The following is a 17,847-nucleotide window of genomic DNA, read 5'->3' on the forward strand; positions in this document are numbered from 1 at the left end:
TCATTGGTTACTGAGAAAAGGCCTATAGCCTGTGTTATAATTTGGTAATCTATCTCCCTACCCCGTGATCTTGCATCCTTCTCAAGTGCCCAGCAAGCTATTCCTTTCAATAAAAGAAGAAAGCTAGACTAGTAGAAAAGCCTTTATAGTCTCAAACTTTCTGTACAAATACATCTTCAGATATAATATATTTAATATAATAAAGGGGTTTTATTTAATATGGATGAATGAGGGGATAAAATGGATGAATAAAATTGACAATATGAAAATATTAACAATGAACAAAATATAAATTATACCATTTAGTAAAATACACAAACATGTATTCTTAAAATCTATTCCCAAAATATAACCAGTGCATATTTGAACTTAATTCTTTGCTCAGAGGTTAGGGTTATTAATTTCAATCTTTATTTTTAGAGCTGTAAAAATTACAGCAGTTTTTTTCTTTTATTTCTAAAGCTATCTTTATTTGATTAGGATTAATTTGTTTTTGTGTTCAGACACACATGTTCAAGATGTAATATAAAACCCTTTTGTTGAACTGTTGGTTTCTAGAAAAAAATAGCAGGGAGGGAAGTGTATCTTATTTCCATAGAATTTCTTCATCTTGTTCATTTCTCAAATGCAAGTAAATGAGTTAAAACATGAATAAATTGACTTTTAACATGCAGAAACAACAAATATCATTAAATTTTCAAAAATATCAATGAATTCAATAAATGATATGAATTTTCTTTAAAAAATAGAATTTTATGACACAATGTTTTCATGGACAGATTTTTGAAGGCAGATTCTTAAGAAAATAATTGCAAAAATAGGCATTTCTTTCATGCTTGATCATATAAACTTTATTTTTGTTCATACAACACATTCTAATATATTGCTCAATCAGTATTAATTATTAAAATTTTCTGTAACTCATTAACTTTGCAAAAAACAACTGTACAAAACTCTCTGAATTTTCAAATTTATTAGGCTTAATGTGATTGGACAGATTAAAATGTATCAATTGCTGCCATTGGACAACAATAAGGACAATATATTGACTAATATAAAAGGCTCAATGTGATTGGACAATGAATTAAAATGGATGGATCGACTAAATGAAGGCACGCTATATACAAGATGTTATATTTCTCATGCTAAATATAGAATTAATGCACCAGTTGCCATTTTCTAATTTGCATAAAATAGATCATGTGACATGATCATGTGACAAGGCTGTGTGATGTATGAATAAATTATGAAAATAAAACTTGGTTTGAAATCTTCAGTAAAACAGTAAATTGGTGTAAAGACTAATTAAGTTTATGTTAAGGACAAGGTTAACATTATCAAAAACTGAAAAACAATTTCATAATTAAAGTAAGATGAAAATGTGAAAATTCTAGATACAAACTACACCTTGATAAACAAATTTTTTATCCATTTAGTGAACAGGACTTAATCTTTAAAAGAGACACATATCAGAAGCAGTATATAGTTATAAATAGTGAAACACTAGATATATGGATATACACTGTGTTGCCAGTAGACTAATGGCTTGCAAAAAAGATCATGAACTTTATATTAATAAAAATAACCAATCACTAGGATAAGATCAAGGGCTAGTAATCTTTTTTCACCCTTTAAAGATAGTATGTACCCATAAATCTAGTGATTCTATCAGACTAAAATTACATAACATTTAATCTTAATTAGTTGTTCTGCTAACAGTGGCAGAGCCAAGTTTATGTCCAAGGGGGGGCGAAATATCTGAGATTTTCCGAATTTCTAACCTAGTTATGAGATTTTTGCCTGAAAACTTGCTTTTGGGACTGCCCCCCTTTTGGCCCACCACTGACTGCTAAGACAAGAAATAAATCTGATTATTATAATAAATTTAGTCTGCAGCTATAGAGATACTCTTTTAAAATTAACATAATAATCAGTGAAAAACTGACATCTAAAATTATACTTCATTGTGTCATTTGGTTAAAATGGTTTTGCCTTTCAAATCTTTAACATGCATAAAACAGGTATATTCTATAAAAAACAAATATCGTGGCAATTTTTTCTTCTTTGATGTTTTATTACACTATTTAACAGAGCTTCACAGAGTCTGTTTTATGATAAGGCACTGCCAAATATAAAATCTCAAAATCTTCGTTAACAAAATGGACGTTTAGTTACTTAAGGCTTATAAATATATCATAAGTCTAAAATTATTAAAATTTCATTTTAAATTCAATAAAACATATTTTGCATCTCAAAATTGGACAAAGATAAAATTTAGAAAGCTGTAAAGGTAATGAGCAATTTTCCCCAGATAATATATATACTATAAGAGTTGTCTTTCCTTGTTTTAAAATCTCTTAGAATATGCAAATGAAGTCAACCAGTGTGATGTGATATGAAGTGCATAGAAAAATAGTGATGTTTTATAGTTTCTGTATGTTATGATTTTTGATCTGTTTAAACCATGCAAATTAAAACTTCAGTAAAGCAAAATATAGTTATGTGGCAAGTAATGAATAGAAGCTTAGTTCATGTCTGATAATTACTCTTAGATTAACTGATGTCTCATGTCATAAAGATCTATACTGTTAAAAAGGCTATGTTCATACATAAAAATGGTCCAGGCTTCCAGAAATTAGGCATTTTAATTCTCTGTTGTTAGTTGGTTTTGCTTAATATAACAATTTTTATACTAAGTTACTTTGTTATATTTTTTAAAATTCATATAACAGCAAAATAATTTGCTTTCTTATTGCCACAAGCACATGTCTGAGACGATTTCTAGATTTGTCCCAAAATATTAATTTGAAAAAAATATATAATATAGGTCTAGTATTTAGATCAATCAGAAATACAGTGTTTTTGTAGATATTGGTCAACTTTTTGATCTTTTAAATATCTCGCCTAAGTTAATCTAAGTCAGTATTTATCAGACTGTATAGCATGAAATATTGGTGTATGGTGAACACAATGTTACATCAGCAACTAGAGAACCACACTTAATAATAATAATAATAAACAAACAAAACTTAACTAGTTAGTTAACTAAACAACTACAAACAAACACCAAGACATTTGGCAAGTTGGATATTAGGGATATGATGATGGATTTTCAAGAATTTTACTGTCAAGTTTTAACATGTGATTATATACTATCGGTACAATAAATTTTATGGCAAGATTTTGTAGAAAACCGAAACCAGTTCTGGTGGCCTGGCTAGGATTCAAATTAAATTGACAATATCAATAATTTCAATTCATCAAAAATATTAGTATATTTTTTTTTCTATAACATGTCCTTGAAATATTCATAAAAAATTGCTATAAATGGTGTTTATCAATGGCAATATAAAGACTTTAGCGTGGTCCCCAATATCCAACTACCTATATTGAGGGAGTTTTCAATACAAACTATATCCCTGTCAATACACTATAGAGAAAGGAACAGATGAAATATGCCCCTTCAGAGAGATTGGGTGAATTGATGTCAAAATATACTCTTCATGTTCCGTATCAGAGGGAAAATAATATGAATATTAAACAGTTAATCCTGTATAAGTTTGGTTAAGTTAATTATATTTTATTCAATGTTCTGATACTTCAATTACTACCATAGGTTGTAACTGAGTATATAAATATACTAAGTAAGGTAGAAATCAGGCATCAACAGCCGAAATTATGGAAAATTTGTTGAATGACATTGAAATATATTTTTGATATCAATTCTAAAATGACTAAAAATAAAACAAAAATAAAAAAAGAAATGGAAATTAGATTCCCATAAAGCACTAACAAATGTTATAAATGAAGCATGGTAGTCTTCATAATACCAGTCTGAATATTGTTTGATAACCTTAAACAATATCACTGGACAATAAAGACTAAATAAATGGGTGGAGATCCTTTAACAAAACAATCTTAAAATAACGATATAAAAACTTTGACACACTTGTTGGCATTGAAGTGCTCCGTTTTGTATTTCCTTGGTTTTTTTTATTAAGATGTGAACATAATGAACACTTATAAGTCTGAACGCTATTTGTTCTACACTTTGTTCACGGTGTTTCGTTCATAATAACACAATAGATCTATTGCTATATATATTAATATACTTTGTCTTTAGCACAATAATCTAATCCTTTAGGATTATAGAGTTATTCTCCTTTCATAAACACATTCACAAGAATAACCTCCCTTTAACCTAGTCTTGGTTATCCAGAATTGAAAATATGCTTATTCTAGAGAATTTAGTCCAGATCAAACTAGTCTTCACCGAGTAAAATGCTCTATTCTAAATTATCTCCAATAAAGGTTATAAGGTAGTCTAGATTATTCCAAGGTGTTTTAGTCTATGTTATCAAGTCTCAATCTTTAACTAGTTTATATGTATGATGTTGTGCTCCATGTTCTGATGTTGAAACTTCAAAAACAAAGGCAATACAGATCAATGTTTCCCGGGTATCTCTGTTGGTAATAACCTACAACAAACAAATAAAACATTAATGTGATTTCTAATGCTAAATACAGAAGGCTGCTGTATCATGGTTAAATTCAGCTTAATATGTTTGGATACAATCTGACTAGACATGTATGGCTTTAGAACTGATATTCGAGTTTCTGTTCATTAACCAATATCCAACCATTAACATTCTGCTCTCAAACACTAGCAACTTCAATTAAAAAAAGTTCCTTACGATCAAATTACTGACAGAATCTATTGACCCTCAGTCAATGCTCAATGACTGATTGTGTAACTAGAATTCTATTGATGTTTAAGCAAGGTTATGACAACTGATAGGGAATCACTCCCACAAACAAACAACCAACAAACAACAATTTCGATTCAAACATGCAAGATATTCCCAATACTGATTTCTTGAACCACAGTACAGCAGTTGAATGAAAAATTCCTCATTTGTGAATGACTTCAGCTTACCTGTAAAATGGTGAAGTTTTCTAGAACACTGTTCATCATGTATTTTTCTGGTAAATGTTTTAATTTATGTATAAAATTAATCATATATTCACACATTGGTGAACGGTGAATTCGGTACATAAATCTTCCATTTTCAAATCTTCCATATTCAGTCTGGAAAATAATGAAACATCTTTATAATTTTCAGAGTTAATCCAAATTACATAATGATACAAAGATACCAGATAATCAAGACTAAGAAATGATGAGGATCCTTGCTCAATTTTTTTTTTATCTAGTTTCCAGTATCAAAAATGTCTTACAATTTTTCATTAATGTCATAGAACACATCTCTATTCTAGGAATGATATATCTAAGTTTCACAAAAAGATGTCTTCTCAATGAAAATATTTTCTGATTCCACATGTTATTGATTTCTCAACTCAAAGCATGATGTATTATCTTACCTCGACCTTTTCCACCACCTGTTTACCAAATGAACACACTTTAGTTGATACCTGAATAGTCATATTCTCACTGCTTTCATACCTGCAAATTAATTTCATCACATTAGTGAGGGTATCTTGATTATTTTTCTTATTCAAGACATGGATATTCTTTTTCCTCCAAGTATGCCAATATCACCAAAAACCATTGATTAATATCTGTGTGGATTGTTTTTTTCGCTCGTTTCATTACACTTTTCCACAATGTCTGGATTTCTGATCCCGAGGTTGATAAAGTAAAATAATGTAACGTGTACTTACTGACTTGTGACACCATAAAAAGCACCAGCCTCATCTTGAACATTAGTATTAATATCGGCCTACAATATAAAGTAAATAAATTACTACTGATGTCATATTTTCTCAGTTTATCATCACTAATATCATTATTAATAGTAACTCAACCTGTATTTGTGGTTTTTCTCATAATTCAAGGTGCAAATGAAACAGATCACAATTTATGCAGCCATCAAATTTTAAAACGACAGTGTTACAGCTAGTGCTATCTTAGTCAATTACTAAATCTGCAACTTGAAGCAAAATCAAGTTTATCAAATGTAACAAATTGAAATGTACACAATTGGATTTAACACTCAAACTGAACTGGTTTATAATATTTCAATCATTTTAATCTTAATTTAATACAAAGATAAATAATATGAACAAGAAACTTACCCAGAATTTGACAAGAAAGAATGCTGTTTGAGGACCTTTATCATATAAATCTTTTAAACCATCTTTTTTCTCAGGGAATTTATCATAGATCTGACGGATATCAACTGACTGAAAAAAGAATTAAAAAGGTTGCATTTAATAATCCTACCTAATTCTACTGTTCTATGCTTGACAAATGGTAGACTACAGCTGGGGTTGAATAATCAAGTCCAGTGGACAAGCACCTTCAACATCCTTTCTTAGTTCAACCATAAACATTGAACTTGATATAGTCCTTTATCATACCGATATTGAATTTACTTGACAAGTTTTATTTGAAATCACATAACTAAAAATAACTTTTATTGCCATCCTTACAATTTTGGACCTCAGACCATGTTATATTAATTAGTTGTGTTTTATATTGACATACAATGCACATACCTATCTTATGTAGAACATACGTTAATCAAATAGGCATATTCAAAAGTGTCTTTTTAAAATAGACTCACCTCTAGCAGTGGGTCGTTGTAGGTGGGATTGGATTGAATATGAACAAATAAATGTTTATGATAAGAATCAGGATCACGCTGTTGTTCCAGAAACGCTGAAAATTCACCCAGACGTAATTTGGGACCTGCTATTGAACGACCTTGCCAAGCTGGGGTCATCTCACCAGGAATAGAAGGTGGTATTTTAGCATCTAAACCATAACTCGGTGAACCAAATGGTTTTACACTGAAATTACAATTTAAATAATATTTAAAAAGTGGAAATACATAAAAATTAGGCAGTTAGTAATATAATATAAGAAAGATGCACTATGTGCCACCCAATTAATGTGTTTTAAACAGCTGCCTCTAAAACGTTGGCTGAAACAATGGTAGTTTCAGGCAATATGAAAGCTGAACCAATGACAATTCCATGACACTGTACCAAGTTTTTTTTGGGCCACTCTGCCTATGGAAGTAGACAAGATACAAATAGAGAAGTGCTGCATAGACACACACAATATTGATCATTTATAAATATTCGTATAAGAGAATACTTACTCTCCTTGTGCTGTTAACCCAGGCTGCCAAAACTGAAAATAACAAAGATATGGTTATATATCATCGATATAACAGTGTATGTAATAAAACATGGATATTACCAGTAACTTGGACACCCAGGCCATCAACTTGTACAAGTTATGAATAGAAATATGAAACTATTGTTTGAAAGGGTTGGTAAAGAGGTTCTCAACCTTTATATGTAAATCAGGACAATTTATGGTTTATATCTGCATCATTTCAATTTTCAGTCAGATGCCTGTAATTTCAGCATTCATAGAAATGTTAAACAGTGTGGAAAAAGCTGTAATATTATCTATGGGCTTTCCTTGTCATTAAACACTTAATGGAATTATAAGAACCACAGTTATCAAACTGAAAATTGAAATGGTGTCCTGATACATATAAAACATTCTTACAGTCCTTTCAATGTACCTAGAAAGACCACAAAAATGAAAATAAAAAATAATATTGAAATAGAGCAAGGAATATGAAACGTAACAACATTGACTAGACTAAATTGTTAGGCTAGCTAAAGGAACATAACTCCATCAACCAAGTCAGCAAACTAAAATTATAATCAAGCCTTCTCCATTTCTTTGTAGGGCATTATTAATCCTATTTCAAAAAATCAAAACGTCACAAATGGGCCAAGTAATTTTGTTGTATTAAGTATATTTTCTGAGATAAATCCAAAAAGTAAATCTGAATTTAAAAATGTCCTTTCAGAGGTTTCAATTTGAAAAGTTCATTATTTGAACAGTCATATTAGTGTTAAAAAGGTAATGACATGAATATTGCAAAATTTTGAAGTCAAATGGAAAAGGCTTGTAGGGGGAAACCACTCTAATACATGCCAACTCACCGGGGTAGCTCCCGGAAATCCAGATCTAACGGGCGACATTCCAGATAGCCCACTAAGACCAGAAGCGATATTTTTGTTGTGCATGGCGCTAGCTGACACTATCTGTGCAGACGACATGGAAGCCATTTGTTGGAGGGCTTTATCACGACATGCCTGGTCCTGAAGATTAGAGAGAGGCAATCGTAAGCCCACATCAGAGGAAATGACCTGAGCAGACGACATAGACACCATTTGTTGCATCACTTTATCTCGTGTTGAATCATCCTGAAACAGATGCAGAGAAAACCTCAGAAAATTTCCTATCAATTAGTTATTTATAGTAATCAAATATCGATTCCTACATCTTACTTAGATTTTTAAAATATCTTTTTCAAAAAATTACTTATATCTTTTTTATTAAGATTGAATTTACATCTAAATATATATTTCTTTCCTTTTCATAGATCTAAATTCATAGAATAGTTTTCAAAATAAATCCATTTCTTAGTCACTTATAAATAATATATTTAATATATCCACAATGTATAAAATTTAAAGAAATTTAGAAATAAGAACTTTGAAGTAAAGATGTTTAAGCAGTGTTTTGAATAATTGCAAGAAAAATAGAAATATAAGATTCTAATTTTGTGAAACACACAAGATTTTACAGTGAAATTACAAATAAAATGAAAATAAAGACATAAAATGATCAACTACTGTTAAAAAATTAAGAAAAATAATATATATTTTTTGTTAAATTTCTAGATGATGATGATGATGAGATGAACTTCTTTCATAAAATGTGATTTGGGACAAAATATCCTACATTTGTGTTCTATAGTTATTTATTTTTTTTTTGACATTTGCCTACTGATACAAGAAAAGCATTAAGCTCCCTTACTAATATAACATTTTTTATTGAATCAATAAAATATCGGAATAAAAAAAATGATAAATTTTGTCTGTACTATTAAATTTCCATTAAATCTAACTTATTATTTACCTAAGCATTATTGACTATTATTTTCAACCCTAACAGATCTAAGTGAGGTTTTCCCTGTATCGTTTCAGTTTTAAACAACATATCAACAATTCCGTGGTTAACCAAACTTTAACTTCTCAGTCCAGTCAAAATATTGATAAAAAAGCTTCTAAACTTTTACAACAATCATGCAAAAATACAGAAGAAATGCTCAAAATTAATCATGCAAATTTGGCATTAATCTATAATTTAAATTGTCCGAAAATTTTTTATATAAAGGAATCAAATTTTCTGCCTATTCTAACCCTGTATTTGAACATCATGCAATAACTAAAACAAAAAATCTATTCCTCATGCACTAAGAGTAATATTGATAATCTAACTTATGAAAGAAATGGTAAAGATTGGATTTTTTACTAGAAAGAGGTGGTGTACGATTTTGTTTCAGTGATCAAACACAGCTCTGTTAAATTTGTATGCCTATTAAAATAAATTTGAACAAAAAGCTTTGTTATGGAGACTCATTTTTAAAATTTTTCAATATAGGCCTTATGCTGTGGATTTTCTGGAGGTTTTTTTTGTTCTTTTTTTTCAAGAAAAATGATGATGATGATGATGATGAATGTGTTAATAGTGCTATAGAGTTTATTGCTAACTGATCTTTCGTTAATGATAGAATTCAGTTTTTTAAATCCAATTGCATGCATTTCAGTTTTTAAATATTAAATTCAATTTCTATCAAGAACAGATTACATTTCAAGTTTGGTTTTGAAAATATGTTAGATAACATGTTTAAGATTTTTGTGGGTATAATCTCAAATTAAACCAAGTGGTTAGTATGGGGCCTATATTATATTAGTATCATATCTAGCTACTGGATTAAATAATATATAACAACTATACATTTTACAAATCTTCAGTTTAATATTATTAAGAATCGATTTTAAAATCCAAATATCATATCAGAGAGAATAGTTTTTCACTTTTCAGAAGGGTAACTAGATCTTATCAATATAACAATCTTATATTGAGATAAATCAAGTGTCTGCATTTCAGTTTCTTTTCCTTTTAGACTGTTCTCTCTTTTTAAAATTTAGTATGATATTTAAGTTTGAACCATTTTTGGCTCAAATAAATATTTATCAAATTCAAAAAGTAAAAACATAAAGTAGAAAAAATCAAAGTAAAAGTCTATGTGAAGAGTGGACAGTCGTCAGTAACCTGAGACGTCACAATAATAAATAGCATGTCAGTGTATATATGTCAGTGGCAGTGACAAGTGACGTAGAATACAAGTCATCATGATATATTGTATGTATTTACATATCCTCTACAATACTTGATATATAGACCTTTATATACTTAATTTCATTCATACAACTTTTTTTATTCCACTTGCATTGAGATAATTAAAAATTTAAGTCCCACACATATATGCCCCACAAATATGAAATTTAGATATGAAATGATTTTTTAGGTTTTTTAATTCTGATCCTTATTAAGCTAATGAATATTGGCAAGGCAAAAAAAGTGTGGAAATTATCTAATTTCTAATATATTAAAAATCTTGGGGATTTTTTTGAGGACTTTTTCAGTTCATTCACTATGCATCATATTCAAATGAACGTCTTTAGTGTTCTGAGTGTTCTGGTTTTTTTTTCAACATTGCCTCTAGATAATTGATATTATGTAGACCCTATCATACCAGTGACACGATGCTATAACAAATGCATTATTTTTAATCAAAACTTACTCTAAGCTATTATCAAAGTGTTTTTTTAGACGTTCACAATGCATTGCCCTTTGATATCCACTTGACGATCTGACAAATTCTATAGGCCTAATCATACCAGTAATTAAAGACTAGTTAATCAAGGGAATCATTTGTCAGTCATTCTTTAAACGCAAACAACAAACATCAACAAAGACAACTATTGTTCAACTTTTAAACTTGTAAATAATTTAAAGAAGGCAGAAGGATCATTGTTTCAATTCAAGACCTATCCAGTCTGTGGAATAACAGGAATTTTAAGTTCCGCAGCAAATAATTTCAAAAGCCTGAGTTAACGTGATTGAAGATAACCATGAATTTTTGATAGAGTATGTCTCTTAATGTTCAATTAAACGATTGATTAATCAAACTGTCGTCAAAAACTTTGTCATTTAAGATTCCATTATCTAAATAACGCGAAAGATTCTAAGTTTTTAATTCTGATTTTGAATCAGAAAGAAGCAACCACGGTTCCAGGAAATTTAAAAACATTTTTCTTAAATTTCTCAACAATTCTGAGATTCCATAGCTGATCAAAAGATATTTTTGCTTTTTAAGTGCCCTTTGGTATCTGTGTAATAAAAATCTGTACAATCCAGACAATTCCGTTCATCTGTCTTTCTATAAATATCTACATCAGAGTTAGATTCTATTTTAGATGAAATAAGGGTTTTAAAGAATGATTTTCTTTTCTTGTATATTAAACTGAAGACTTTTTGATGGTGCAATTACAATACAAATGCAAAGTCATGCAAAAGCGTAAAACTGAATAATTATACTAAGCAGTGCACGTATCTCTCATGTACTACTTTAATTTTTGAATACCACTCAAGTTCCAAGACCCACTGCTTAAAAGCATGTGCATTATATCAGATGACCTTTGATGGTTACTTTTGCACTACTTCTATATTTAGCATGTTCAGTGACCTACTTTTTAAATGCATGTGCAATTTATCATGTGACCTTACTCTGCAGAATTATTCAGTCTTACATCTAAGCACAGTAAAGATAGAGAGAAAGTATAAGATAGATAAATAAAAGATTTCCTTCATACCGGTACCTTAAGTTGAGCTTGAATTTCTTTCGATTTACGTCTGGCTAGAACTTGAATGTGACTGGAAACTTGTTTTCTGGTTCGTGTTTTTCCAGTACGTAGTTTGATGTATCGTGCTATTAATTCATTTCGGCCTGAAAAATTCATATTTATTGATGAAATTTGAGCTGCAAGAGAATAGGTACTATGAAAGCAATCCTATTATCGAAATAAATATTGTTTATACAACAAAAACAAGATATTTATGAATAGCTTTCTTTAAATTTGAATCACACAATATTCGCTCATTTATTAAGACATATATCTAGAACACCAATTCAATAGTTTTAAACTGATCTATTTCACTGACCAAAATAAGACAGGCTACCATCTAAATGATGTCCATATTTTATGTCCCATAAATTTCCATTTATGCATATTCAAATATTAATTCCATAGAATTATTCCACACAATATCCTAATTTCAAACTTATCACCAAGCAAAATTTCAAGAACTATTAAACGACCAAAAATTTCAACAAATTTTAAGTCAAATTAAATGATTTTTTTGTCAAAATACTTGATTTTTAATGAAGAAATTGGCAAGATTTATTTAAATGATGGATTAGTCTTATGATAATTAATCATAATTAATATTTCCTCGTTACTATGTATTAATTAATTTATTCATTTTCTTACTAATTAGGGTATATAGTAAAATTTTATCTTGGTGTCAAATGTCTATTACAAATCAGCCATAAGACGAACATCAACTGATTTTATCAATTTGCTTTTGTTGATGTCTGATCAAGATTTTCTGGAATTACAGCCATCATACAGATACAGTTATAAGTATCCGTCAATACCAATACAAAGGCTTGTTTGAATTCCTTAAATCGGTCTTCTAGACAAAAACACAGGAATATTTTGCAAGAAGTTAGGTACAGCTGTATACATATCAGAGACATCAGAAGAAATAAAAATACAAAAACAAGTTTGCATTGCTCCCTTCGCCCATTTCTTAACGACAATTTTTTACTTAATATGATCCTACTATAACATAATGTATGAATGAAACAATATGGTATAATTTACGTCTGATAAAATCATATCATAATACAATTATTAATCTTAGTTATCATATTAGGATGTGACCCAAATTATTGTGAACTTTTGTCAAATTGTTCACCAAGTTTGCTTCGCTTTGCTGCACTGAAAGTTTGATAGGAAAGTTAACCCCCATTCTAAACGAGCTCTCCTGATGCAGCATGGGATGAGCATTTAAGTTAATTTGATAGCAAAGAAACATCAATTTTCAAGGTTTGATTTCCGATCAATGGGTTGTGTTATACAGATTGTCTTGGCAATGGTTTTTCATGAATAACCAAAGCCCCAAGAGCTCGGGTTAGGGTTAGAAAAGAGATAGAATACAGATGAAAATATAACCTTTTCAAGGTCATTTGACATGCTTTTAGATCAAGGATCAGCTGAGAGAAAAGATCCTTGTCACCCAAATTTTCTCAGAAAAACTTTTTTTTCATTTTCTAAAATCTTAAAAGGAAACCCAAAATCAGAATTTACAATAATTCGAAATTAAATGACAATTATCGAACAGGTCGCAGGCAATGTCAGAATTAAAACAGGATATAGATAAAGGTGTAGCTAGACACCAGTAATAAGAAACTAGCTATAGATATACCTGTTTATATAAACCTAGGGGTAAGTTATAGTGGCCTAGTTGCCGAATTGAAGCTATTACTCATCGTGAGTCATACCTAGTTTCTTTATCTATTTGTACACAAACTAAATCGACCTAACAAACATTCAGTGTAAGCTTACGATAAATTAAATGTCATAATTCAATACCTCGTAGGTTGGCTTTATTCTTAGCATTGTAAAGATTACATATAGAGAATATTACAAAGAGAAACCCTAAATACACCCAAAAAACATTTCTTTTGTGTCATATTCTTATCCCTTGGGTTCACTGTACTAGAAGTTCAGAATTGACAAGGGAAAACTGATGGTTATACAGAATATCAAAACAAGAAACCTCTAGTAGGTATTCCTAACCCATGGCTTGTGGGTACACACGATGTTAAATTGGACAAAAGCAAATTGTTTCATTAAAAAAAAATGTTTAAGGCCCCAGGAGTTAAGAATGGACTAAAGAATGGTTGTAAATGATGATTTTCCAAATATAAAGCAAGACTTTGAATAAAGAATTCTGCTGCAAAATATAAAAAGAATGACTTGGTACTTATTTCTATTGGGAAATTAAAAAAAAATATCATTTTTCAATATTAAGACTGTTAAAAAAAAGAAAATTATACCCGTCAAAAAATCACATACAATATGTACATGTGTGAAAAAGAGGGAGGGAGTCTACACCTTTCTTAGACAAAATGTTTTAAAACGCCTTTACACGAAATTTACTCGTAATTTATGAAGCGTGTCTAATGATCTACTCAAGGTAAAAAGAAACTGCATTTAGTAGAAATTTTCAACAACTTTACTGAGCCTAAAACAAACAATAATATAGAAGTTTGTATAGAAACTAGAGCACAATTAGACTACTATACAATATTGACTCAAAATGAAATGTCAACTCTATACTTCCTTTACATATTTTTAATTTTACCACAAAAACTTCTTTCTTTATTGTAACCTACTTTGACCAAAGTTTTTAGTATTTTATAATAAAACTTGAAATTCTGGTATAGTTTTGAGTTTTAATTTAGTTTTCAATGAAAATGATGATGCAAGTTTTGAAATAGTAAGTTATCTGGACAATTTTGGTCAAGTTGGACATAAATAAACTCCTTAACTTCAGACCAAGAAACCTTCTACAGATTATGTAACCACAGCTACAACAACCTTGTCTTTTTCCTCAGGTGGATATAAGAATACATGAAATTAAATAGGTGCCTAAAATGATACTAGTCTGAGTTAAAATAATTGAAACTTTTAAGGTTTGCTTCAAACTTCAATCCAAATTACATAAACTTGAATAATTCATATCCACTTAAACTTTGTTGATATCCCAAAAATTTGAGTTTTGTACTCACCATACATTTTCCCTTCATCTGAGAGAATAATCTTTCTACGCCCACATGGTGGATATATAGCCAGGGCTTCCTGGAAACTTTGTTCAATATCAGGACTCCAAACTCCCTCGGCATCCTGGAGGTCTTCCATATCCTCCTTGTTTCCATTGGATGGAGGAGCTTCTGAATTCTCAGAGTTACTGTTCCACGTTGACGACATAGCGCCGTTCTTGTATAACTGAAAAATGTAAAAGCATTATTAGAATTTAAGATTTCAGCTGATTAAAGAAACTAATTGAAGTTTCTGAAAAGAATTTTATAGGAAATGCTACAGGATACTAATTTTGGTAGTAACGTTAAAAAGAATTTCCTGAAACCTAAAAACACTATCTACAGAAAAATAAGGCATATAACTTCTGAAAAGAATATTAATCAAAAATTCAAGTAAAATCAGATCCAATAAATTTCATGCCATATAAAACAAAAGCAAATAAATGAAGAATCCAAATCCTATAGCATTCAAGTTAACTTTAACTATTTCTTTGATAAAAACCCTAAAAATCAGAGCTCAAAGGAATGATTTTAGAATTATTTCTCTCTCATTTTCAATTTTCAATAAAATTCAGTTATAAGAATTCCTACAGTAGAGTGTCCAAGGAAGACCAATGCACAAAAAACAAGAAAATTAAATAAAAACTGTACCCAATAGTTAGGCTGCATCTTGTATAATGTTTGAACAAAAACTAAAATGATTTCTGATCAGTTGTCACAAGATAAGGTTTAGTTTAAATTATTCAGAGCTAGGTATAGTCATGCAGAAAATTTAAATCATTGGAAGAAAAAGCACGACATTCCTTATAATGTGGATGAGAGGACAAGAACTTGTTTTGCACTGAGATTCTAGTCTAGATTAGAGCATGTAGGCACTGACAATGGGCCAATTTCAGAAGGGTCCGATCACTGAACACCATCACATCTCAATTCGTGATCAGAATCTTTCACATGGCAAGATTCATTGAATCAATTACAAGACAAAAATTGTTCTGACAACTATCGTATCTTATATCCTCATCAGAATTCTAAAGGGGTCAACTTGCAGCTAGATTGATCTGATCCTTCAGGGTTCAATTCAGACAAGAGTACCTTTGAGTACAAACACAAATCTTTTCTTGTCAATGGTGTTCAGAAGGGACTATACTGGGTTGAACTGGGGTGAAGGCAATGCCCCTTGTGCTAAAGAAAATACACATTAAAACATCCCTAAATAGAGCAGTTGGAACATGGGAATTGAAAAAGCTCAAGTAAGTTAATGCCAGTATACCGCTCTACAAGGTAATATCTGTCTTTATTAACCCAATCAGATGAAGAGAATAGGGTTATACAATTTATCTCATTAAAACCTGAGAATCTTCAGTACACTCATTGCACAGGAGGAAGATCTTTAACTGAGCTATATAAGATTATATCTAAACACATGTTTTGTTAAGTGTGGGATGATAGAAATAAATACAAGTACTTGTTTATGATTCATTTCACCTCATTTGATACACATGACAGAATATCTACTATCTTTCATTCAGTTTCTCCTTAATAATTACTCTTCTTTCTTACACTCTTTTTCCTTATGGTTAATTCATTGATAATAAACATTAATTCTCTGCCAATTTCATTTATATACAATAACGCCCTGCTAATTTCATTGATAAATATTACTGCTGTGATCTTTTCATTCAATTCTCATTGTATCATTTCTTATTTTATTAGTTACCAGCCAATAAGATATCTAGTTTCACATGACTAAAAAGACTTCTATTCAAAGTCTAAGTGGTAAATCACAAATATGGTTAACACTCAATACTAAATATTTTGAAAAGCGATCTATATATTTGTGACCTCAGTTGACCTTTAAATATAAGATTTACATAAAGCACGGAAGTGATATGATTCACTGAAATGACCTCATCAGAATTTAAAAGTTGCATTTTGAACATAAGGAATAGTAGAAAGTTGGAAAAGCTCGTTTTTTTTGTTATTCTGTTTCTAAATTTTGTCAAACACAGGTTTAGTACTGCAGATTAGCTGTAATTAAATTAAGCCTGACTATGTTGACCAAGTTGATAAAAGTGTTGTATTGTCATGTTCCTAAAACTCATATCAATATTAGTATTGAATTAGCCTACGTACAAGTGTTATATTAGTTTATTCTATAATAAAGTTTGGTTATGTCTAACTTATTTTACTGTCCTACACTATGAACCTTCCACCACTGAAACATAGTTAGTAACAAATGTCAGAATGTTATTGTCACAAGCTTCTATAGCACTGAAATCACCATTTTTTACGAGCGCTCTATTTTTGCACATTTTGTGAGTTTATAAACTCATAAATTCAAACAAAGAATACACAAATATATATAGCAGTTTCAAAGTACACACACAATACAAACATTTTCAGAGTATTGTATTATTTACGTGACAAAATTATTGAATGTAATTTTCTTATTAAGCTGGAGTTTCGTCCATCTATTGTAAGTATATCGAAAAAAATTACTTGTAATATTATTTTATTACCCTCTGAAAATATACAATAAGATTGTAAAGATCACTGACATATATCTATTCCATATCACGCTATGTTGCTTATCGTAGCTTGTGTATTGTGATATGCGTAGAATGTTTGGCAATATCCAGCACCATTCTAGCACCAATTCCTACCTGATTTGTATGAGATAGCATTTCAAAGTCAATCAACAGCTGATTAAAATTTTCTAAGATTTCCTAGCCTTTTTATTCCTCATCACTTTCAAAAGGTAACTGCATTTACCTGGCAACAATATACAATATTGCATTCAGAAATTATACAATCAAAAGCATTTACACATTATTAATTGATTTAATTAATACATGCGCATAAATTAAGTAAGCTTAGGCACTCTCATGAAAGATAAAAATTATCAGTGAGTTTGACATGTTTTATAAAGTAGGTTTAGATTGAAACACCTGTTCTCGTGCTAGCTGTTTATCTGAGCTTTACACCACTTTCT

At 30.0% G+C, this 17,847-nt stretch overlaps 1 protein-coding gene across 1 annotated transcript; it reads right to left on the reverse strand.

Annotated features, from left to right (window-relative positions):
- Positions 1-1,892: 1,892 nt before the first annotated feature.
- On the reverse strand, positions 1,893-14,955 carry LOTGIDRAFT_210691 (hypothetical protein; the record flags this gene model as incomplete). Its single annotated transcript, XM_009064014.1, has 10 exons — positions 1,893-2,439; positions 2,499-4,478; positions 4,937-5,089; positions 5,383-5,464; positions 5,683-5,741; positions 6,097-6,204; positions 6,588-6,813; positions 7,970-8,151; positions 11,785-11,912; positions 14,826-14,955. The coding sequence occupies 9 exons, from the start codon at positions 14,953-14,955 to the stop codon at positions 4,365-4,367; spliced, it is 1,182 nt and encodes a 393-aa protein (XP_009062262.1). The 3' UTR covers positions 1,893-2,439; positions 2,499-4,364.
- Between the last annotated feature and the right edge of the window lie 2,892 nt (positions 14,956-17,847).

This window comes from Lottia gigantea (genome assembly GCF_000327385.1).
Source record: "Lottia gigantea unplaced genomic scaffold LOTGIsca_6, whole genome shotgun sequence".
Taxonomy (NCBI): Eukaryota; Metazoa; Mollusca; class Gastropoda; family Lottiidae; genus Lottia; species Lottia gigantea.